The sequence below is a fragment of the Narcine bancroftii genome, chromosome 12, assembly GCF_036971445.1.
Source record: "Narcine bancroftii isolate sNarBan1 chromosome 12, sNarBan1.hap1, whole genome shotgun sequence".
NCBI classification, from domain to species: Eukaryota; Metazoa; Chordata; class Chondrichthyes; order Torpediniformes; family Narcinidae; genus Narcine; species Narcine bancroftii.
This window is the reverse complement of record NC_091480.1, coordinates 36231379-36256054: the sequence shown is the minus strand read 5'-3', so window position 1 is coordinate 36256054 and position 24676 is coordinate 36231379. Positions and strand designations below refer to the sequence as shown.

Below are 24676 nucleotides of genomic sequence, written 5' to 3'. Positions count from 1 at the left end.
CGTATCAGCTCTCCAGGACATTAAGGTAGACAGCCATGTATCGAGTTGCCTATTCGACAGCGGAAGCACAGAGAGCTTCGTGCACCCCAACACGGTGTGGCACTTCTCCCTTGCAGTAATGCAGGTGAACCAGAAGGTCTTCTTGCCCTGCAGATCTCAGACAGTGGGACTCTAACCATGCAGGGTACAGACTATAAAAAATTTAAACTCTGGTAATGACACAACTCTGCACGACTGTGCTATTGGGACTTGATTTTCAACGTCACATTATAAGAGTGATGATGGAGTTCGATGGGTCCATCTGCCCCCCCATGTATCTCACCAGCAATTTTCAAACTGACAGCTGCGCTCCACCCCCCCCCCCCCACCATCAGCACCCCCCACCCCCAACAACCCAGTCACTCACCACAAAAAACCTGCGGTCTCTCCACACTTAAAATTACCCCTCCACCATTGTTCGCCAACCTCACCCCTGACTGTAAACCTGTCACCACTAAAAGTAGATGATACAATCCTGGGGACAGGGTCCTTTCTCTGGCAGAGGTACAGTGTTTACTTAAGGAGGGGATCATCGAAGCCAGCATCAGCCCTTGGAGAGCGCAAGTAGCGGTAGTGAGGAATGGGAAAAGAACAGGATGGTCATTGACTCTTCTTTTTTCTTCTTTGGCTTGGCTTCGCGGACGAAGATTTATGGAGGGGGTAAAAAGTCCACGTCAGCTGCAGGCTCGTTTGTGGCTGACCAGTCCGATGCGGGACAGGCAGACACGATTGCAGCGGTTGCAAGGGAAAATTGGTTGGTTGGGATTGGGTGTTGGGTTTTTCCTCCTTTGCCTTTTGTCAGTGAGGTGGGCTCTGCGGTCTTCTTCAAAGGAGGCTGCTGCCCGCCAAACTGTGAGGCGCCAAGATGCACGGTTTGAGGCGTTATCAGCCCACTGGCGGTGGTCAATGTGGCAGGCACCAAGAGATTTCTTTAGGCAGTCCTTGTACCTTTTCTTTGGTGCACCTCTGTCACGGTGGCCAGTGGAGAGCTCGCCATGTAATACGATCTTGGGAAGGCGATGGTCCTCCATTCTGGAGACGTGACCCATCCAGCGCAGCTGGATCTTCAGCAGTGTGGACTCGATGCTGTCAACCTCTGCCATCTCGAGTACCTCGACGTTAGGGGTGTGAGCGCTCCAATGGATGTTGAGGATGGAGCGGAGACAACGCTGGTGGAAGCGTTCTAGGAGCCGTAGGTGGTGCCGGTAGAGGACCCATGATTCGGAGCCGAACAGGAGTGTGGGTATGACAACGGCTCTGTATACGCTTATCTTTGTGAGGTTTTTCAGTTGGTTGTTTTTCCAGACTCTTTTGTGTAGTCTTCCAAAGGCGCTATTTGCCTTGGCGAGTCTGTTGTCTATCTCATTGTCGATCCTTGCATCTGATGAAATGGTGCAGCCGAGATAGGTAAACTGGTTGACCGTTTTGAGTTTTGTGTGCCCGATGGAGATGTGGGGGGGCTGGTAGTCATGGTGGGGAGCTGGCTGATGGAGGACCTCAGTTTTCTTCAGGCTGACTTCCAGGCCAAACATTTTGGCAGTTTCCGCAAAGCAGGACGTCAAGCGCTGAAGAGCTGGCTCTGAATGGGCAACTAAAGCGGCATCATCTGCAAAGAGTAGTTCACGGACAAGTTTCTCTTGTGTCTTGGTGTGAGCTTGCAGGCGCCTCAGATTGAAGAGACTGCCATCCGTGCGGTACCGGATGTAAACAGCGTCTTCATTGTTGGGGTCTTTCATGGCTTGGTTCAGCATCATGCTGAAGAAGATTGAAAAGAGGGTTGGTGCGAGAACACAGCCTTGCTTCACGCCATTGTTAATGGAGAAGGGTTCAGAGAGCTCATTGCTGTAACTGACCCGACCTTGTTGGTTTTCGTGCAGTTGGATAATCATGTTGAGGAACTTTGGGGGACATCCGATGCGCTCTAGTATTTGCCAAAGCCCATTCCTGCTCACGGTGTCGAAGGCTTTGGTGAGGTCAACAAAGGTGATGTAGAGTCCTTTGTTTTGTTCTCTGCACTTTTCTTGGAGCTGTCTGAGGGCAAAGACCATGTCAGTGGTTCCTCTGTTTGCGCGAAAGCCGCACTGTGATTCTGGGAGAATATTCTCAGCGACACTAGGTATTATTCTATTTAGTAGAATCCTAGCGAAGATTTTGCCTGCAATGGAGAGCAACGTGATTCCCCTGTAGTTTGAGCAGTCTGATTTCTCGCCTTTGTTTTTGTACAGGGTGATGATGGTGGCATCACGAAGATCCTGAGGCAGTTTACCTTGGTCCCAACAAAGCTTGAAAAACTCATGCAGTTTGGCATGCAGAGTTTTGCCGCCAGCCTTCCAGACTTCTGGGGGGATTCCATCCATACCTGCTGCTTTGCCACTTTTCAGTTGTTCGATTGCCTTATATGTCTCATCCAGGGTGGGAACCTCATCCAGCTCTAGCCTTAGGGGCTGTTGAGGGAGCTGGAGCAGGGCGGAATCTTGGACTGAGCGGTTGGTACTGAAAAGAGATTGGAAGTGTTCTGACCATCGGTTGAGGATGGAGATCTTGTCGCTGAGGAGGACTTTGCCGTCTGAGCTGCGCAGCGGGCTTTGGACTTGGGGTGAGGCGCCGTACACAGCCTTTAGAGCCTCGTAGAAACCCCTGAAGTCGCCAATGTCCGCGCTGAGCTGTGTTCGTTTGGCGAGGCTAGTCCACCACTCATTTTGGATCTCCCGGAGTTTGCGCTGAAGATGGCTGCATGCGCGACGGAAGGCTTGTTTCTTCTCTGGACAGGACGGCTTTGTAAGGTGAGCCTGGTGGGCAGCTCGCTTCTTTGCCAGCAGCTCCTGGATTTCCTGGCTGTTTTCGTCAAACCAGTCCTTGTTTTTCCTGGAGGAGAAGCCCAGTACCTCTTCAGTGGATTGCAGTATGGTAGTCTTCAACTGATCCCAGAGGGTTTCAGGGGACGGGTCCGTGAGGCGGGTTGCAACGTCGAGCTTTGCTTTGAGGTTTGCCTGGAAGTTTCCTCTCGCTTCGTCTGACTGCAGTTTTCCAACATTGAACCTCTTTCTGGGGGCTTTATTGTTCCTGGGCTTTGGCTTGAAGTGAAGTTTGAGCTTGCAGCGAACCAGCCGGTGGTCAGTGTGGCATTCCGCGCTAGGCATGACCCTGGTGTGGAGCACATCTTGTTTGTCACTTTCTCGCACCAGGATGTAGTCCAGGAGGTGCCAGTGTTTGGATCGGGGATGCATCCAGGTGGTCTTAAGGCTGTCCCTCTGCTGAAAAAGGGTGTTTGTAATGACAAGCCGCTGTTCTGCGCAGAGCTCCAACAGGAGGCGCCCATTGTCGTTGCACTTGCCGACGCCATGCTTGCCCAGGATTCCTGGCCAGGTTTCTGAGTCTTTGCCGACACGAGCGTTGAAGTCGCCCAGGATGACAACCTTGTCGGCTGTAGGGGTACGTTGGATGAGGTTGCGCAGGTCGGTGTAGAACTTGTTCTTTTCTGCTGGTTCCGCCTGGAGGGTTGGAGCATAGACACTGATGAGGGTGATGTGACGCTTGTTTTGAAGTGGGAGTCGCATGGACATGATTCGGTCCGAGAGGCCTGTCGGAAGGTTTTCGAGTTTGGAGGCAATGAAGCTCTTGACCATGAAGCCTACACCAGATAGGCGTCGTTCATCCGAAGGCTTGCCAGACCAGTAGAGTGTGTAGCCCGCGCCGCGTTCTTGGAGGCTGCCTACATCTGCCAGGCGGACTTCACTGAGAGCGGCTATGTCGATGTCAAGTCTGAGGAGTTCATGTGCAATGAGGGCAGACCGACGTTCAGGTCGGTGGCTGTCAGTCTTGTCTAGCATGGTTCTGATGTTCCAGCATGCTAGCTTGAGTTTGTGAGCATCTTTTGAGGGGGAGGACGTGGAGGGGGAGGACGTGGAGGGGGAGGACGTGGAGGGGGAGGACGTTGAGGGGGAGGACGTGGACCTGTCCTCGGGCCTGCGCAAAGGAGCTTTTAGGTGGAGTGCAGTGCGCGCAGTACTGGCCCCACCCTTTACACCCATGGTTCGTGTGCCGTGGCCAAGCAAGCTGGGACGTGGCAGCGAGGTCCTTGGGTCGTAGGTTTTATATCGGAGTGGCCTTCTCCTATGCAGGTTTCTTACCCGGGCTGGAGGGGTCTGCCTCCCCTCCTAGGTCGGTCCATACTGCCCGGACCGGGGCCGAGGCCGCCGCAGTTCACCCTGTGCCTGGACTGGGGCCACCGCCTCCCACTCCCTGCCCGGACCGGGGCCTCCGCCTGCCTCACTCGACCAAGGCCGGGGCCGCCGTCTCCCCCTTGCTCCTGCCCGTATCGGGGCCGCCGCCGTCTACCCTTCGCCCGGACCGGGGCCGGGGCCGCTGCTGCTTTCCCTGTGCCCGGACTGGGGCCGCCGTCTCCCCCTTGCTCCTGCCCGGATCGGGGCCGCCGCCGTCTACCCTTCGCCCGGACCGGGGCCGGGGCCGCTGCTGCTCTCCCTGTGCCCGGACTGGGGCCGCCGTCTCCCCCTTGCTCCTGCCCGGATCGGGGCCGCCGCCGTCTACCCTTCGCCCGGAACGGTCTGACTACAGTCAGACCATCAACAGTTACACACAGTTAGATGTCTGCCATTGACCTGAAGTCCAGGAGGACCACCAATACACTGGGTTCAAGGCGGATGGCTGCCTCTACCATTTCCTATGGGTCTCCTTTGATGTTATGAACAGCATCTCGTTTTTCCAGTAGGAGATGGACTGCGTGGTGGACCAGTATGAGCTGTGGACCACTTTCCTGTACCATGACACATCACCATCTGTGGCCACGACCTGCAGGTCCCTCGAACTGCCAAGCTCCTAAACCTTGTGTATAATAAGGCCAAGTGTGTATTTCACACGACCAGCCTTGCTATCCTCAGCTATGTCGTTGAGAACTTCCACTCCCCCGCAGCGTGAAGACCTTCAAAAGGTGTCTTGGGTTCTTCACTTAATATGCCCAATGGGCTTCTAAATATGCAGACAAGGCCCACCCCTCATCAAATTCTCATCCTTCCCTCTGATGGTGGAAGCTCATGCAGCCTTCAACCGCATCAAGACAGAGATTGCTAAGGCCACAATGAAAGCTGTGAGTTATATAGTCAGGATAATGTGAACTATTTTGTAACCACATAAGAATACACCCTTCTCACTGTAGTAACTGTAGTGCACCGTTGTGGAGTGTATGTGAGTGTTTGTGAAGATTCCTGAAATGGTGGAAGGCATCAGTAAGTAAAGTCTCTCCTGTTATCTGAATCTTGCATCTTTAAGTTATTTAAGAAGCCTCCCAAGTAACACAGAGTCATAATATGGTGGCAGCGGTATAAGAGAACACGAATAAAGCCATACAATTGATTGTAAGTCACTGAAATATGAAGAGGGAGAAAATTTTAAAAATTACTGATTAAAAATGGCTGGAGCAACAGCAGTTCATCCATGAAATCTTTCAGAGTTCATTGTTGAAGACATTGTTGAATTGTTTAAAACATTTCAGCAGGTGCAATTTAGCATTCAAGAGTATTTTAAAAATGCAACAGCAGAGGAGAAGGTTAGTTCTATACATGTCTGGACAGGGGAGCGAGGCCGTGACTTATTTAATAGCTGGGAGCTTACAGAGGTGGAGAAAAATGATTCAGAGCAGATATTTGCAAAGTTTGCTTTTCATCTTGAACCCTGATCTAGTCATAGAATTAAACACTATGAATTTCAAGGTGTAATGCAAGAAACTGATGGAACTGTTGATAACATCCTCACTAGACTAAAAATTGTTGCTGCAAAATGAAGATTTAAGGATATAGAGGAAAGATTAGTTGATCAACTAATATGGGGAAGTTCCCATCCTGAAGTGCAAAAGTCTCTTATAGGGAAGAATAGTTTGAACGTGGCTGAAAATATGGACACAGTCAGAGCCTTCGAAGCCATGAGGATGCAAATTAAATCCCTAGCTATGCAGACCCACCCACAGCAAAGAGAAGGAACGATGGATGCTATAAAGAACACAATCAGAAAAGTACAAACCCCCAAGACCTGCAGGAAATGTGACAGACAACTCCCCTTCGATGATCGAAACAAATGCCCCGCATACGGTTCTGAATGTAGAACCTGTGGTAAAGCAAACCACTGGGCAAAGATGAACAAGTCTGGTATGAAGAAAAAAGTGATACCAGTGAAGGAAAAAGACAAGAAGAAGATCCACCACATAAAAGGAAACAACAAAGAGGATTCCGACACCCAGATACTGGACATGGAATCCATACGCCTTCACGAGATGTTGGGTGAGATAAAAGAAGGAAGTGAGTTGCACACAAGGACCCAAATACAGAGGACAATCCAGAACAAGCCTACGATATTTAACCTAGAGGTGAAACTGGATACTGGATTACAAAGTAACGTCCTTCCACTCAGACTCTACCGCCAGATGTTCCCAGTAAACATAATAAAAGGGAATCCAAAAGACAGTGAATTGGAAACAGCGAATGTCACATTAACCGTCTATGGTGGACCCATGATTAAGTAGCTAGGAAGAGCTAAGATTAATAGCTGCCATAAGGGAAAGAACATCATCTGTACATTCTACATGATAGATGCAGATAGACCAGCAATTCTAGGTCTGGATAGCTGATGGGAGTTGCAGTTGATCCCTCTCAATTATGAGATCCAGACAAAGAAGATATCCAAAAGGATCAACAGAAACACACAACAAAAAGAGGAAATGATTTCCACAGAAGTACCTGCCAGGCCATGGCACCCAGTGGGAGCAGACTTGTTGACCAAGGATCAAGAGTGGTATTTAATAGTAGCCTGTTACTACTTTAAGTTTCCATTCATCAAAAGGGTGAAAGACCTGAGAGCATCAACTATCACCTCTGAAATGAGAGCGCTCCTTGCTGAACAAGGAATACCCGAGCAAGTAATAGGTGACAATAGAACACAGTTCATGTCACTCGAATTCAGAAAGCTGGCTGCAGAGTAAGGGTTTATTATCACTACATCATCCCCATTCTACCCCAAAGGTCATGGGTTCATTGAAGGACAAGTGCAAACTGTGAATCGCAGACTAGTTAAGTGTCGTGAAACAAAAGAAGACCCAGACCTAGCTCTTCTCTATTATTACGAGCAACACCTTTAAGGGCTGACATAAAGTCCCCGGCTGAACTTCTAAATGGCAGGAGATATAAAACATGTGTTTATGAACAGTTTCCTGAGATGGTGGAAGGATTCAGTAAGTAAAGTCTCTTCTGTTTTTTGAATCTTGCATCTCTAAGTTATTTAAGAAGCCTCCCAAGTAACACAGAGACATAACACTGTGGATGAATCCATCCCATTCCAGGTGGAAAGTGATGTGTCAGACTTTGCCCTGGCTGCTGCCCTTAACCAGTTATGCAGACCAATTGCTTTCTTTTCCGGTACCCTACAAGGCACTGAAATTCAACACTCCTTGATCGAGGAAGGGACCCAAGCCATTGTTGAAGCAGTACTGCACTGGTGCCATTACCTGGCTGGTAAATGATTTACCCTGCTAACTGACCATCGTGTAGGTGTGTTAATGTTTAACAATTGGCATCAGGGCAAAATTCAAAATGACAAGATACTGAGGTGGAGAATTGGACTGTCCACCTACAATTACGATATCTTGTACCGGCCGGGAAATTTAATGAGCCACTGGATGCCCTATCCCGTGAGGCCTGTGCCAGTGTGCAGATTGACTGCTTACAAACCCTCCATAATGTTCTCTGCCACCCTGGAGTCACCAGGCTCTTCCACTTCATCAAAGTTTTCAACCTGCCGTACTCCATTAAAGAGATCAGATCCATGACTAAGAACTGCCAGGTCTGCACTGAGTACAAACCACATTTCGACCGGCCAGACAGGATGCAGTTGATAAAAGCCACCCTCTCCTTCGAGTGCCTCGATGTTGACTTTAAAGGACCCCTGCCCTCCTCATACTGCAACGTGTATTTCCTCAATGTCATTGACGAATACTCCTGTTTCCTGTTTGCCATCCCCTGCTCCGATATGACCGCTGCCATAATCATCAAGGCCCTGCTCAGTCTCTTCACTCTATTTGGCTTCCCCAGTTATAATTCCAGCGACCAGGTGCGCCGGCCAGGGGCATTGCCGTGAGCAGGACCACTAGCTACAACCCCCGGGGAAATGGGCAAGTGGAAAGGGAGAACGCCACGGTCTGGAAGGCTGTCCTCCTGGCCTTGCGATCTAGGGGGCTTCCAGTCTCCCACTGGCAAGAGGTCTTCTTGGAGGCACTCCACTCCATCAGGTCCCTTCCCTGTACTGCCACGAATGCCACACCGCATGAGCATATGTTTTCCTTTCACAGGAAATCTGCAGCAGGGTCTAAGCTGCCAACATTCCAGAAGCATGTGAGGAGCCATAAGTCTGACCCTCTGGTCTAAAGGGTCCATCTCCTCCATTCCAACCCCCAATATGCCTACATGGCATCTCCTGACAGACATGAGGACACTGTCTCCGTTAGGGATATGGCTCCTCCAGGGGCCCTGGAGACCTTCACTGATCACCCCTCATTCCTGACCACACACAATTCACCTGAACCATGGTACCCTCCCTCTTCCCTAACAGAGGATACATCAGACGTCATTGCTTACTCACTAGCACAGCATTAATGAGCATATACAGGCGTCCAGACCGTCCAGGTCCTCATCACTGCACCACAGTCACAACCGGTTCTACAACGGTCCCAATGAACGACCAGACCACCTGAAAGACTTAATTTGTGACCTTGTAAGCACCACTTCACCCTGCTGGACTCTTTTAAAAATGAGGGGTGAATGTGGTTAACCATTGTTGTATGTATTTGTCTGGTCGGGCACATCCATTGGGCATCTGTACCTGTAGCCCCTTCCTTTTTTTTAAACTTTATTTAAAATTTTATGACATGAATAAAATAAAAATTACATTTAAAGAAATAATAAAAAATAAGATAATAAAAATTAGAATACTACATCATTAAACTACACAAATTAACCCCCCCAATAATTATATCACAACATTAATCATCTAATTTAAAATTAGTCCAACCCTCCCCCCAAAATAAAGAGTGAAGAATTAATTAACAATATTGTAACTAAAATAGAAAAAAACCCACTTAACAAAAAAAATTACTAACAACAAAAAAGATATCAATGCTAAAATAATACCCTTAAACATATATTTAAATCAAACATTATACATGTATTTAACAAATGAAATCCACTTTAAAACTAAGTTCAAATATTAAAATCATATATCAACATATCTGTTATTCAAAAAAATCATAATTAATAATACATAAATACAGAATTTCAATTAATACCAAGTTTCCTTTATAATTCATCGAGAGAACAAAAACATCCCTTAGAAAAACAATCAGATAAACTTTTTATTCCCTTCCCCTCCCCTTATATAAAAAAAAGAAAAAAAAAGAAAAAAGTTCAAACTCATAAAATTCTCCATATTCTTCATTTATAACATCTTCAAAATTCTCTATCGAAATTAACTTAATTTTATTAAACTCTTCTCCCTCAATGTATTTGTACTTAATTTTCTTCTTTTTCTTCTTATCACCTTTCCCCTCATCTTCCTCTTCATCTAATTCAACATCCTCAATTTTTGACTTATTATCTTCTGTGACATCATCCTCTTAAAAAAGAAAGAAAAAAGAGAAAACCCCCCCCAAAAAGAGAAAAAAAGGAGAGAAAAAAACCCTCCTAATTCCTTCTCAATTACAATCAGAAAACAAAGAGTTAAAAAAAATTATTTATTTAAAAAAAAATAATAAAAAAACCTTCTTAACCCAAAAATTAAAAAGAAAAAAAAAACAGGTCGGAGGTCACAACTACCTCCTCCTGTTTAAACCGCCCAAAGCGGTAACTCCACCAAAATATTGGGTGTGAGATAACTCGCAGGTAGCTGATGACTTCTGGAAACTAGTGCCCACCCAGTTCCCTCTCCCAACTCCCATTTCATTAAACTATCTTCATTATTTAAACTATTTAAACTCTTCTCAAAAAATAAGATAAAAGATTTATTTTTTTAAATCAACGTTACCACTTCGGTCACCATTGCTTCCATTTCTTTTAAAAAAACTGGATCCCACCTTACTCTCTTTGGAGACCTTGAAGGACTACATCGTTCCTGAAACTGCATGATTGGTAGAGACTGAGAAAAGTCCATAACCTCTTTAGGATTGTCAAAGAACTTTGGCTAATTTCCATCCTAAAAAATCTTCAGTACTGCAGAATACCTGAATGTTCCCTTATGTCTTTTTTTCCACAACCATTCTTTCACAGAATTAAATTTGCGTTGTTGAAACATAATTTCTTGACTCAAATCTTGATAGAAGAAAACAGGATTATTCTGAACCATCAAAGGAGATCTATTTTGCAGGGCATTTCTAATAGCCGTACGTAAAATTGTCTCTCTGTCACAATAGTTTAAACAACGGATCAAAACAGATCTTGGATTCTGTCCTGAAAAAGATTTTCTTCTTAAAACTCTATAAGCACGTTCTAGTATTAAACCTTCAGGGAATTTATCCTGTCCTATCACTCGTGGAATCCATTCAGTAAAAAATTTTCTTGGATCTGGTCCTTCTATGCCTTCTGGCAAACCAACAATTTTCACGTTGTTCCGTCTAGATTGATTCTCCAAATAATCAACCTTTTTTGCTAAATTTTTATTTTGGATCTGCAATGTTTCAATTATTCTATTTTCATCTTGCAGTTGATTCTGTGCATCGACTAAACCTTGATCACACATTTCAAATCTTTCAATGGTTTCAAGCTTAAAAGCTCCATTAATGACTTCTGCCATCGCATTAATCTTAGAAATAAACAGGTTCACAAAATTAGCTAAGTGACTCGATACAGAATATATCTTATCTTCAAGATCCTTAACAGACATTTCAACAGAAGTAGATTCAGGCATAACGGGGTCTTGCTGTTCCTTAGAGACCACGGGATTTTCTGTCCCTTCCCTTAATTTAGTATCTTTTCTAGCAGTTTGACTTCATATAAAAATCCCTCTCAAAGTCCCCCCAGCAATGCCAGGAGACTGAAGATCAGAGTTATCTTTAAGCCAAATCTCTTTAATCATCTTCACTGAATCGATGTCTGGAAAAACCGTTGTAATTGAAGATACATTTTGCAGCGCCACCACTATAGCAGTCGAATGACAACTCTTTAACTCTCCAGCTGGTTGCGCCCCAGCTGATTCAACTGTCAAAGCCTCAGCAACAACACCTGCAGTGGCCACCGTGCGAAACACTGGCACCCGTCCAGCCCCTTGTTCTGAAAGCTGTTGACTGCGACCTTCAGAGAGCCTCACCGGCTTAAAACGAAGCTTCAATTCCGAACTCTGCACGTCCTCCTCTGGATCCATTCTACGTTGAGTCCTGGCTTCTTGTAAACAAGTAGGCTCAGACAATTTCGGAAAATGTAGTTTTTTAACAGTCTGTTGATATTTTCTTTTACCTTTTTTTGCATATAAACCATTAGGCAATAATCCAACACCTCTTATTATTTATAAACTTTTAAAAGAACTTTAACAGGCACTTAAAGACAAAACAATAAATCAGAGTCAGGAGAGGTCTGGAAGGCACGTCTGTTCCCTACACCATCTTGCCATGCCCCCCCCTGTAGCCCCTTCCTGTATAAATGTGACTGTTCCACAGCCCCTTCCTCAGTGCAAGACAGTCGAGCAGTATGTTCTCTAGTGGATAAAAGCCTCTTGGTTTCTCAACCTCAGTCTTTGAGTAATTGATGGTGCATCATAGTCTATAACTTTCCCAGACTCCTTCACTCTATGATTGCTCATGTCATTATCCTGGTACAAGTAGATCCATTGAAATGAACGGAATAAATCAGCTGAAATCATGAAGGATAAGCAGAAATAAAGAGTTGTATTTAATATGATTGCATTAGTTAAGATGCTGTATTTTGTATGTTTTTAGCTGCAATTTTATTTTAGTTTTAACATATTAACAAATGGATCCGTGTTTTTAAGTGATGTAGCCTCACCACTTTTTAAAGCCATTCTATCGAATTGGCTGACCATTTATACTGAGATTGGTTGCACTTTGTGCTGGGTCTCACCTGTGTGTGACAGTAGAACTCCCAGCAAGAACCTACATTAGAAAAAAAAATACATCTCTGGAAAGTAGAAATACCTCATTATTTTAAAAAGATTAAGGCAGCAGATGTAATAATTTTCAAAAATGATATAAAAGGAAGAATGGGATTGGGTTTAAGGCAAAGAGAAGAGTGACAAACTGAACTCAGTTTTTATTTGAAAATTAATTAAACCCAAGAATCTTCACGAGGTAAAGTCTGCTTATCATCGGGTGTAAATCATCCTCTCATTAAGGTAATTTTTCCAGAACAGGAGCCGTAGATCAGAGTATTAAATAATTTTCAGACCTTGTTTTTGCTTCCCTATTTGTTACCCATGCAAGTATGAAAATTGTTAGATAAGATATCGCTGTCAAATCTTGGATGAGATTGCCATCTTGTTGGACATTGGGTATATTGGGGTATTTGCAAGTTAAACTATTAGAATGGACTTGTGTGGGTAGTTATTATGTTGATAATTGGTATTTGCCTTGAGGCAGTCTGAATACTTGTAATTTTAGCAATTCTATGCTTTGTACTGGATTAGAATTGAAAGGAGGTGGCACAATATAGATGACCATGTGTTCAGTGGTCACGTCAATAAGCACTCCCTGTGATGAGAAGGAGGTTCCTGTTTGTTGTAAATGTGCCATGAATTGTCATGTCCTTTAAGGTGATCACCACTTGCATGTGTTAACAGGAATATCTGGATCGGACTCAAATAGTATTGAACTCGACAGAGACCACGCTGCAGCAGTTGACTGCTCTTGTTGATTGTCGTAGTCTTCATATGGTGAGTGTCCAATATTCTGATTTTTGTAATGAGCAACGATTATTGGGTTGGAAAAAAGTACAATTACCGTTCAATGTTATAACTACGCTTTCCAATTCAATTGAGTCGCTGGCTATTAAAAGCATAAGAAATAGGAGAAGCAGGAATCCATCCAGCCCTTCAAGCCTGCTGCACCACTCAATAATGGTTGGCCATGGCTGATCTGGCCTTGACACAGCCCTTTTATTCATAGCCATATTCCACAATAATGATTGAAATGCCAATCAGCAACATAATATTTAAAAGAGTCCGTTCTCTCATGTTGCCTTCGCTGTCATCATTCCTGACTGCTGAGCTTACAACATGGCATTATCTTGTTTTACAAGACACCATTTTGAATTCCATACAGCTTCTCATTCCTTGAGTGCTTCATTATTTGGTGCTATTTCTGTGTGAAGCCAATAAACAATTTAACGGCAGGTCGTCTTGATGGTCCTGTCCTTTCCCACCACCTACATCAATACTTGACAACAACTGGTCCTGATTTGGAACTCGGGCTTGCCTTCTGCATTTCTACACAATATTTTCCTCTCCTTCCCTGCAGGATTATGTACAGGCTCTGACAGGACTCTGCTATGATGGTGTGGAGGGTCTAATTTATTTGGTTTTGTTCTCCTTTGTAACTGCACTGATGCTGAGTTCGATTGTCTGCAGTGTTCCACATACATGGAAGCAGAGCAAGAGGTATGGCATTAACATTTGTTTTTGCGTTTGGTAAACATTTTTGCATCTGGGTGCTGATGCCAAAGAGTTAACATTTTTTATCTCTCTATATTTAGAATGGTCCCTGTGGCTTTACTTTTTTGGTGTAAATAAATTTAAAGTTGAAATAAATCTGGCTGCTCTATGAGCAGAAATTTGAATGTCAAATTATTGTACAATTGATTCCTTGGTAGCTATGAAGCATCAGACATGGGCATGTTAGTCTAAAGAGTACTAAGGCAATGGTTGAATTTTGCTTGGCACTCTGCCTGGAGTTATGCCTCGTGTGTCAGCTATGGTTTGAATGCCGGAGCAGACTCAATGGGCTGGATGACCTAATTCTGCTCCCATGTCTTATAGCCTGTCACAGTATCTTTCGGGTTGGAACTGAATTTAAATTGCATAATTCCATGACCTTCTGCCTTTTGATTTAATGATTCAAAATCACTCCGAATCTTAAAGTAAGGGCAGCATGTTTCAGCGTAGTGATTACCACCACACTATTTCAGTGCCAGCATCCAGGTTTGAATCTGACACTGTCTTTAAGGAGTTTCTACGTTCTCCCCATGTCTGTGTGGGTTTTCTCCAGAAGCTCCGGTTTCCTCCCATTGGGAAGATAAAAGTACGGGGTTTGTGGATTAATTGGTGTATTTTGGGGGTCATGGGCTTCTGGTTCTCTTACGGTGCTGAATGTCTAAATTTAAAGCATCTTGTATCAAATCTCATTCGCTATCAGCCCGCTACATAATCAGCTCCTGCTTAGGCAATGGTTTGATTTATTTATTTGGTGGGTGAGCCTGAACCTTGTTTTCAAATCCCACAAAGGTTTTGATCCTTCTCTCTAATTTTGCCCAATGTCAAATATCCTGGTGGTGCTCTTTGGCCCTCGCTCCTTGTGTCCTTTGAGGTTGTATAGTGTGAGTGATGACTGGAAGCCTTGATGGCATCTTGTAGAGGAAACTGACGGTGTCCGCGCCCTGGTAGGGGAGGAAAATAATGCTTAAAGCAGTGAATGGGTAACTTTGAAATGAAGGATTCACTCATGTACTCATCATTCTGAGTGGAAAGTATTCCATTTATCTCCCTAATTCCTTGCTAATTGGAAGAAGAGCTCTGGGAAGTGAGGAGGAGCATCACTTGCTGTAGAATTCAGTTTCTGATTTATTTGTCTGTGTTGTTATGTCTACATGGTTGGCCGGGTTAAGTGTCAAAGCAATATGACCGTGGGACATTGGTGCTGAGTGATTTGACGGTTGTGGTATTTTTGATTTTGAAGTGTTGAAGGTGACCTTTCCTGATGCAACTGCTGTTCATAATCCACACAGTTCAAGAATGCTCAGTTGGGAATCTTCCGTGTTTAGCGTGATATGAACCAATGGACAAGTTCTGGGGACCTTGATGGATTTCATTTTAGGGTGCTTAGAGTTGATGCATTGGTTTAATTTTCCAAAATTCTCTCAATTGGGTAAGTTTTCATTAGAAAATAGCAAATGCTTTTTGATTAAAAAGGCATTATGAAAGGTTGTTTTGTTTTGGGAGGGGAATGAAAATCATGATAATCAGGCAGATTTAGACGCACATACATCACAGTAACAAGCGTTTTTGGCACGTGAGCCTGTGGCATCCCATTACACTCGATTGACCTACCACCCCCCCCGGTGCGTTTTGAAGGGTGGGAGGAAACCAGAGCGCCCAGAAGAAACCCACGCAGACACAGGGAGAATGTGCAAACTCCTTAAAGACAGCACCAGTGATTTGAATCTCGATCGCTGGTGCTGTAGCAGCGTTGCACTAACCACTACGCTGACCGTGCAGCCGTCAGCGTGGTCTTATGACTCTTTGTACTCTATATTGAAGTTGTGCAGAAATTAAAAACATATCTATCCGTAAATATGCTTTAAATTGAAAAGAATAATCTCTTTCATTTGGGTGGATTTTTCTCCATATATCCACTAAATCCATATCTTTCATCAAATCTGTTACCATTTTTTCTACCTTATTTTTCATCATTCTATCTCCCGATCTATCTAATTTAGAGTCAAGCAAAATTGAAATCCCCTCCCAATATAACTTTTCCCTTGGCATTTGATAAATTCATAAAGACATCGTTCATAAATTTGCCATCATCTACATTTGGTGCATATATATTCATTAAGGTCCATTGTTCAAAATAAATCTGACAATTCACCATAACATATCTCCCCGCTACGTCTATATCCAATATTTTAACTGGTAAATTTTTATTAATTAATATTGCTGGACTTCTAGACTTAGAATTAAAAGATGATGCAATTACTGTTCCTACCCAATCTCTTTTTAATTTTTGATGTTCTTTTTCTGTCAAATGTGCTTCCTGTAAAAAAAAAAGCTATGTCTGTTTTAATTTTTTTCATATAAACTAATAATTTTTTTCCACTTTATTTGATTTTGAATCCCATTAATATTAATACTAAAAGAAATTCAATTTATCGGCCATCTAAACTCTCATAAAATGACATTTCTTGAAGCTTTTTGAAGGAATAATGTGAACTGCAGAGAAGGAGAGCCAGAGAAACAGAACCAATGATGCACTATATTAAATTTCTAGAAGCTATTTGGGAAGGTGCCTCTTTGAAGATTAATGTGGAAAGTAACATACTGGCATTGGTAAAAGATTAACCCAATAGGAAACTGAGTAGGCAAAAATAGGTAATCAATGAGAAACTGGGGGGACTTGATCCATGGGAAGAAATGATTAATCAACTGAGGCTAAATTAAGAAGGGGTAATATAGTATATCATTGAGGGGAAAAGATGAAGGGGGGTAAGAAGTTGGGGTCAGGGCTGCAAAGTGATGGAGTATTGGACTGAATCTGGAGAGAGATTTGGGAGAAGGAGAAAATTAGGGAGATGTGGCGAGTGGAATGGCTCCATGGGGGGGGGCCTTTATCATATTGCTCCCTTCCTCCACTTTCAAAATTCTAAAGGCAAAACTGGATTGTTTTCTGGTTGTCAAGGCATAAAGAATGAGGTGCTGGAGGGAACAACACTGGGGCCTCAACCTTTTTCCAAATTTACATCAAGAACCTGGATGAAGCTGCACAAAATACGTTTGCTAAGCTTGCTGATTATGCCAAAATGGGTCATGAGAAGGCGACAAAGGGAGATGGTCTTTCAGTGAACGAAGATTTGGCAAAAAGAATTTAAAAAAAATAGCAAAAATGAGCATTTTATCTAAACCAGTGGTTTTCAAACCACCCCCCCCCCCACCCCAACTCACATTCCACCTTATGAAATCCCTATGCCTTAAGTGATTAGTAAGGGTTTGCTTAAGACAATATGTGAGTGGGGAAAAAGGCACTGTTTTAATCGTACCTCATTGACTCTTTATGTGCATGGTTTCATAACTCCAAAGGAAATGGGCCAAAAGCAATTTTTCTCAGGGAAAATACTTCAGTAACAATTGGGTCTAGAGCAGTGGTTCTCAACCTTCCCTTCCCACTCAAATGCCACCTTAAGTAATCCCTTACTAATCGCAGAGCATTTAAGGTGGAATTTGAGTTTAGGGGGGCAGTTTGAAAACCACTGATCTAAATGATGAGAGATTGCTGCAGTCTGAAATTCACATTAATCCAGGTGTCCTGGTGCATGGTAGACAAAAATGCAGAGCATTTAAGGTGGAATTTGAGTTTAGGGGGGCAGTTTGAAAACCACTGATCTAAATGATGAGAGATTGCTGCAGTCTGAAATTCACATTAATCCAGGTGTCCTTATGGTAGACAAAAAGTTAGTAAGGGGTAGCAAGTAATTGGGAAAGCATGCAATGTTATTTATTGTGAGGGGAATTGTGTACATAGGTAGCGGTATTGTTTCCATTTTAATGTGTATTAATAAGATCCAGAAGTATTGTATACAGTATTGACTTCCTTATTTCAGGACAGATTAATGCATTGGAATTATTTCATAGAGCATCTACTAGGCAAATATTTGGAATGGACTGGGTGTGATATGAGGAAAGTTTGAGCAGGTCAGATTTATATCTACCGGAGTGTAGAAGGGTGACGAGGGGACTTGATTGACACATAATTTTTTGAAGGGTCTTGTCAGGATAAATGTAGAGAAAATGTTTCAGCATGAATGAAAATTTATAATTTATCATCATCATTTAAAAATAGAGGGTTGGCAATTTAAGGCAGAGTATTTTACTGTGGTTTGCGTGTCTGGAAGTCTCTACCTCACAGCCATGGAGGCAGAATCCTTGGGTAAATTTTAAAGAAGAGCTAGATGGACTCTCATAAAGAAAAAAGGTGAAAGATTACTGCAGATGGATGAGAATATGAAGAGGATGTAGTCACATTAGTTATGATCACATTGAATGGCAGAACCAGCTTGAAGAGCCCAAGTTACCTACTCCTGTTCCCAATTTGAATGTACACGTAGCCTCCGTAACCCTACACAGCATTACTTTCCGGTTGAAGGTAGTATTTCATTTGCACAGGTCTGCATGACAGTCACTCCTATAAACAAGCGAGCCACACTGTCATTCATTATGATGAGAAAACTCATCACCCAGATACATTTTTTGTCTTGGTTAAACCCCCCCCAATCTTCTAAATGGTAGACCACATGGAATATTCATCTACTTGTTCAAGTCAAGTTTATTGTCATCTGATTGTACAAGTACAACCCCATGAAACAGTGTTCTCCAGTCCTTAGTGCAAAATGCGTACGCACACAACCAGACATACCACACCTACAGAGGGGGGATGCCACGTGATGCCGTAGGGTTAGAACGTAGATGTCTGACCCTCCTGGTAAATTAGCAAAAAAAGTACCAAATAAGCAATGTTTTAAACTATTAAAACTTTTGAAGTACATTTAAGTACTGTTATAATATTTTTAAAATGCCTCCAAAGAAACATAAAATTGCGGCAGCCATACCTGGAGCCTGACATGAAGAAAAGACCAGAAGAGATCTAAGGCCTATCACAAGCCTGAAGCAGGGAGCTAGCATTTGAGTTACTGCCTGGGTGAGTGATCCTGTCAAGGGAACTTCTGCCCATGCCTGTCTCCTGCAGCGATGGAGTGATGGCGTCGGAGAAGAACCCGGTAGTGAATCGTACATGCGTGAAAAGCCAGGGCCTTCAGAGACGCTATCAAAAAAAGGAGAGACGGGCTCACAGCGGACCAGCAGTGAAGAGGAAGATCAGCGACTAGAAGAAGATGCAGTGAAAAAAGCTAAAACCTTTAAAAGTAAAACTAAACGCAAAGTAGAAGATATAACCAACATTGATTTGTTAATAAGAATATCATCAAATTAAAAGAAGTGAAAGGAGAATCAAACAAAGTCCTGGACGCTGTTAATAATGAAGATAAAATTTGATAAATTAGATGGGAAAATTAAAAAAAAAGTTGGGAGAATTGTAGCATGTGGATGAAGAGTTACTAGAGTAGGTTAAAGATTCCAGAGCAAAACCATTCCAAATCAGAACCCGCGCTCTGTGCTAATTAAGTTTCTTTGACAACAAGGCAGAGAGAAGATTTTGAGCCTACCGACAGAAGGGGCAAGAGCAAGAAAAGGCCCACTTGAGTATGAAGGGAGTAAAGTTTTATTTTACCCTGATGTAAGTGCAGGCATTAAAAAAAAGATGAGAATTTAACCCAGTTAAAGAAGATTGGGGAAAAGGGGCATCGATTTATGTTGCGTCAACCTGCAACTTTGAAGATTTTCCTGCCTGAAGGTGAAAATAAGTTATTTTCGAGCTTTGTACAAGCAAAAGAGTTTATGCAAAATCTTCCAAGAGCCCAGGTGGAATGAAGAATAGTTGTTGTTCATATGTTTTAGATGGACTAAATTTATTTGGTAGTTCATGCACGATTGAATGATCTAGAATACCACTTACTCATTTTCTTCTTGTTGGTTTGAAATTTTTTTATGTGTATATTAAATGATCAAAGATTAATGTACCGGGGGGTTTGGGAGGAGATAGGAACATAGGAAGTAGGAACAGGAGTAGGCCAAAAATGGCCCATCGAGCCTGCTCCGCCATTCAATACGATCATGGCTGATCTAATTTATGACCTAACTCCACCTACCTGTCTTCTCCCCATATCCCCTAATTCCTCTATCATGTAAAAATTTATCTAACCGAATTTTAAATATGTTTAATGAAGCAGCCTCAACCACTTCCCTTGTTAGAGAATTCCAAACATTCACTACTCTCTGGGAAAAACTATTTTTCCTCCTAAATCTACTCCCCCAAATCTTGAGACTGTGTCCTCTTGTTTTAGTTTCCCTGGCCAGCTCAAAAAACCTTCCTACATCTATCCTATCCATACCTTTCATAATCCTATATGTTTCTATAAGATCTCCTCTCATTCTTCTGAACTCGAGCAAATACAATCCTAGACGATTTAATCTTTCATCATAAGTCAACCCCTTCATCCCAAGGATCAACCTAGTAAACCTCCTCTGGACCGTCTCCAAAGCCAGTATATCCTTCCTCAAATATGGAGACCAGAACTGGACACAGTACTCCAGGTGCAGACTCACCAGTACCTTATACAGTTGCAACATTACCTCCCTACTCCTGAATTCAATTCCTCTAGCGATGAAGGCCAACATTCCATTTGCCTTCTTAATAACCTGCTGCACCTGCAACCTAACTTTTTGCGATTCATGCACAAGCACTCCCAAGTCCCTCTGCACAACAGCATGCTGTAGTTTTTCACCCTTTAAATAATATTCAGCTCTTTCATTTTTCTTGCCAAAGTGGATAACCTCACACTTACTAACATTGTACTCCATCTGTCAGACCTTTGCCCACTCATCCAGCTTAACTATATCCCTCTGCAGACTCTCCACATCCTCATTACAATTTGCTCTTCCATTCAATTTGGTGTTATCCGCAAACTTGGCTACACCACATTTTGTCCCCTCCTCCAAGTCATCAATGTAAATAATGGACAGTTGTGGGCCTAACACTGACGCCTGCGGCACCCCACTTACCACTCTCTGCCAACCTGAAAAACTCCCATTTATCCCAACTCTCTGCCTCCTGTCAGACAATCAATTTTCAATCCAGGCCAATATATTTCCCTGGACTCCACTTTCCTGTAACTTACTGATAAGTCTCTTGTGTGGCACCTTATCAAACGCTTTCTGGAAATCCAAATATACAACATCATCCTGTTCCCCTCTATCCACCGCATCCATTATATCCTCAAAGAATCTTAACAAGTTTGTCAGACAAGATCTTCCCTTTCTAAAACCATGCTGCTTCTGCCTGATTGAACTCTTACGTTCCAAAAGTTTCACTATTTCATCTTTAATGACGGCTTCAAGCATTTTTCCAACTACAGACATCAAGCTAATTAGCCGATAATTTCCAGTCTTCTGCCTACATCCCTTCTTAAAAAGTGGCGTGATATTGGTGTCTTCCAGTCTGGCGGGACCTGCCCAGAATCCAAGGAATTTTGGTATATGACCACCAATGCATCAACTATAACTTCTGCCATTTCATTCAGAACCCTTGGATGCATATCATCAGGACCAGGTGATTTGTCTGGCTTTAGTCCCATTAGTTTCTCCATCATTACTTCCTTTGTAACAACTATTGTATCAAGGCCCTCCCCAACATTCGCATCCTTAACTCCGCACTTGGGAATGCTGGACGTGTCTTCCACCATGAAGACTGAGACAAAATATTTGTTCAATGCCTCGGCCATTTCCTCATTTTTTGCTACCAGTTTTCCTTTCTCATCCTCCAAGGGTCCTATGTTAACTCTGACCACCCTCTTCCGTTTTATATATTTATAAAATTTTTTGCTTTCTGTTTTTATATTTTGTGCCAATTTACTTTCATAATACTTTTTCCCATTTCTTATTACCCACTTTGTAACCCCTTGTGGTCTCTTAAAGTTATCCCAATCTTCCAGTTTCCCACTGCTCTTTGCAGCTTTGTGCACCTGCGCCTTCAATTTTATACTCTCCTTCATTTCCTTTGTTAACCACGGTTGATTTTTCCCTCCCTTGCTGCCCTTTTTCCTGACCGGAATATATTATTGTTGAACATTACGAAATATTTCTTTGAAAATCTTTCACTGTTCCTCAAGTGTTTAATCAATTAGCCTATGCTCCCAGTCCACTCTTCCCAATTCCTCCCTCATCCTATGGTAGTCACCCCTGTTTAAGCATAATATATTAGTTTTAGATCTAACTATTTCCCCTTCCATCTGAATGAGAAATTCAATCATACTATGATCGATATTTCCCAGATGGTCTCTGACTATTACATCATTTACTCTACCTATCTCATTGCACAACACTAGATCCAGGAGAGCATTTTCTCTTGTTGGTTCCTTAACATGCTGCTCAAGAAAGCTATCGCAGATACATTCTATGAAGTCCTCTTCCAGACTCCCACGACCAACTTGATTTTCCCAATCTATGTGGAAGTTAAAGTCTCCCATGACGACTGCCGTATCATTATTACATGCCTCACTTATCTCTCTATTTCCTGTGCCACTAAACTATTGTTATTTGGTGGGCGATAGATAACACCCACCAATAATTTTTTCCCTTTGTTATTCTTTATCTCTACCCAAATGGACTCAACATTATGCTCTTTAGATGGCGTGAAGCAAAGCTGCTTTCTCGCACCAATCCTCTTTTCAATCTTCTTCAGCATGATGCTGAACCAAGCCATGAAAGACCTCAACAATGAAGACGCTGTTTACATCCGGTACCGCACGGATGGCAGTCTCTTCAATCTGAGGTGCCTGCAAGCTCACACCAAGACACAAGAGCAACTTGTCCGTGAACTACTCTTTGCAGACGATGCCGCTTTAGTTGCCAATTCAGAGCCAGCTCTTCAGCGCTTGACGTCCTGTTTTGCGGAAACTGCCAAAATGTTTGGCCTGGAAGTCAGCCTGAAGAAAACTGAGGTCCTCCATCAGCCAGCTCCCCACCATGACTACCAGCCCCCCCACATCTCCAACGGGCACACAAAACTCAAAACGGTCAACCAGTTTACCTATCTCGGCTGCACCATTTCATCGGATGCAAGGATCGACAACGAGGTAGACAACAGACTCGCTAAGGCAAATAGCGCCTTTGGAAGACTACACAAAAGAGTCTGGAAAAACAACAAACTGAAAAACCTCACAAAGATTAGCGTATACGGAGCCATTGTCATATCCACACTCCTGTTCGGCTCCGAATCATGGGTTCTTTAGCGGCATCACCTATGGCTCCTAGAATGCTTCCACCAGCGTTGTCTCTGCTCCATCCTCAACATTCATTGGAGCGACTTCATCCCTAACATTGAAGTACTCGAGATGGCAGAGACTGACAGCATCGAATCCACGCTGCTGAAGATCCAACTGCGCTGGGTAGGTCACGTCTCCAGAATGGAGGACCATCGTCTTCCCAAGATTGTGTTATATGGCGAGCTCTCCACTGTCCACCGTGACAGAGGTGCACCAAAGAAGAGGTACAAGGACTGCCTAAAGAAATCTCTTGGTGCCTGCCACATTGACCACCGCCAGAGGGCTGATATCGCCTCAAACCGTGCATCTTGGCGCCTCACAGTTCAGCTGGCAGCAACCTCCTGTGAAGAAGACCACAGAGCCCACCTCACTGACAAAAGACAAAGGAGGAAAAACCCAACACCCAACCTCAACCAACCAATTTTCCCTTGCAACCGCTGCAACTGTGTCTGCCAGACCCGCATCGGACTTGTCAGCCACAAACGAGCCTGCAGCTGATGTGGACATTACGCCTTCATAAATCTTCGTCCACGAAGCCAAATCAATCAATCAATAGTGAAATTTGTAAATTTTAATGTTAATAGGTTAAACGGGATTGTTGAAAGGAAGAGAGTATCAACACTTATTAAGAAAATGGGAAAAGGCTTGGCTTTTCTGCAAAAAACATTTAATTGAAAGAGAACATTTGAAGTTAAAGAGCGACTGGGATCGTTGTGTAGTGGCTTCTCCATTTAATTCCAAGGCAAAAGGAATGGCAATTTTGGTGGGGGAAAAAATCTTCCAATTAAAATACAAAATGTAGTAACTGATCCTGCAGGGAGATACTAGATGATACACTGCCAAATATATTTTGACTTATGGCCTCTTTTGAACCTGTATGCACCAAATGTGGATGATGAGAAATTTATACAGGATACATTTTTGAATTTAGCAGAGGCCCATGAGAATATTTTACTAGGAGGAGATTATAATTTTTGTTTGGATGGAACTACCGGAGGTATAGTAAGAGCTAAAGCAGCAAAAACTACATTGTTGTTAATGAGGGACTTGAACTTAATGGATGTGTGGAGGAGAATTAATCCTACAGAAAGATTAAACAGAAGTACATAAATCTTGACAGAAATGCGAGTTGGATTTGAACATTACAATTGATGAGCAAAGATGATCGAATCTGTCGAGATTATATGACATACTATTAAATATATTAATTGTATTGAACTATTAATTAGTTCAAAAACAATTTTTACATTAGCTATACTTGACACCACAAAAATTGGATAGAATGAAACTGGATTTATCAGATCAATGTTTTAGCTGATAGGTCCTTTCTTGCATTCCACTTGGTCATGACCCAAGGTACAGCCTTTTTGGGTGGATTTAGGAAATTTCTTAGAACAAGTTACAGTCATGATATTTCCACAGAACACGGATTTATTTTTATTGAGAAATGTAGAAGGAACAAAACCTAAGGTGAAACTATCAATATACCAAATTAAATTTGTTAAAATGGAATTAGTGGTGGCAAGGAAATGTATTGCAGTGACCATGGAAATCACATTCACATTTGGGTACAGGAAGATGGAATGCAGAAATTCAAAGCTGTATCCACTTGGAGAAAATTACATATAATTTGAGAAATAAATATGGAATATTTTTGCAAATTTGAAGCCTATATATGCAAATTTTAGATATAAATTTGCTGGTGGTGTTCTTCCAGC

General features: G+C 42.9%; 1 protein-coding gene across 1 annotated transcript in view; it reads left to right on the top strand.

The window, feature by feature from the left end:
• LOC138746598 (protein tweety homolog 3-like) overlaps positions 1-24676 on the top strand; it is a 122760-nt gene that overhangs the window by 51362 nt on the left and 46722 nt on the right. The window contains exons 10-11 of the mRNA XM_069904889.1: positions 12877-12969; positions 13553-13692. Coding sequence (XP_069760990.1) covers positions 12877-12969; positions 13553-13692 — 233 coding nt within the window. The remainder of the gene's footprint in view (positions 1-12876; positions 12970-13552; positions 13693-24676) is intronic.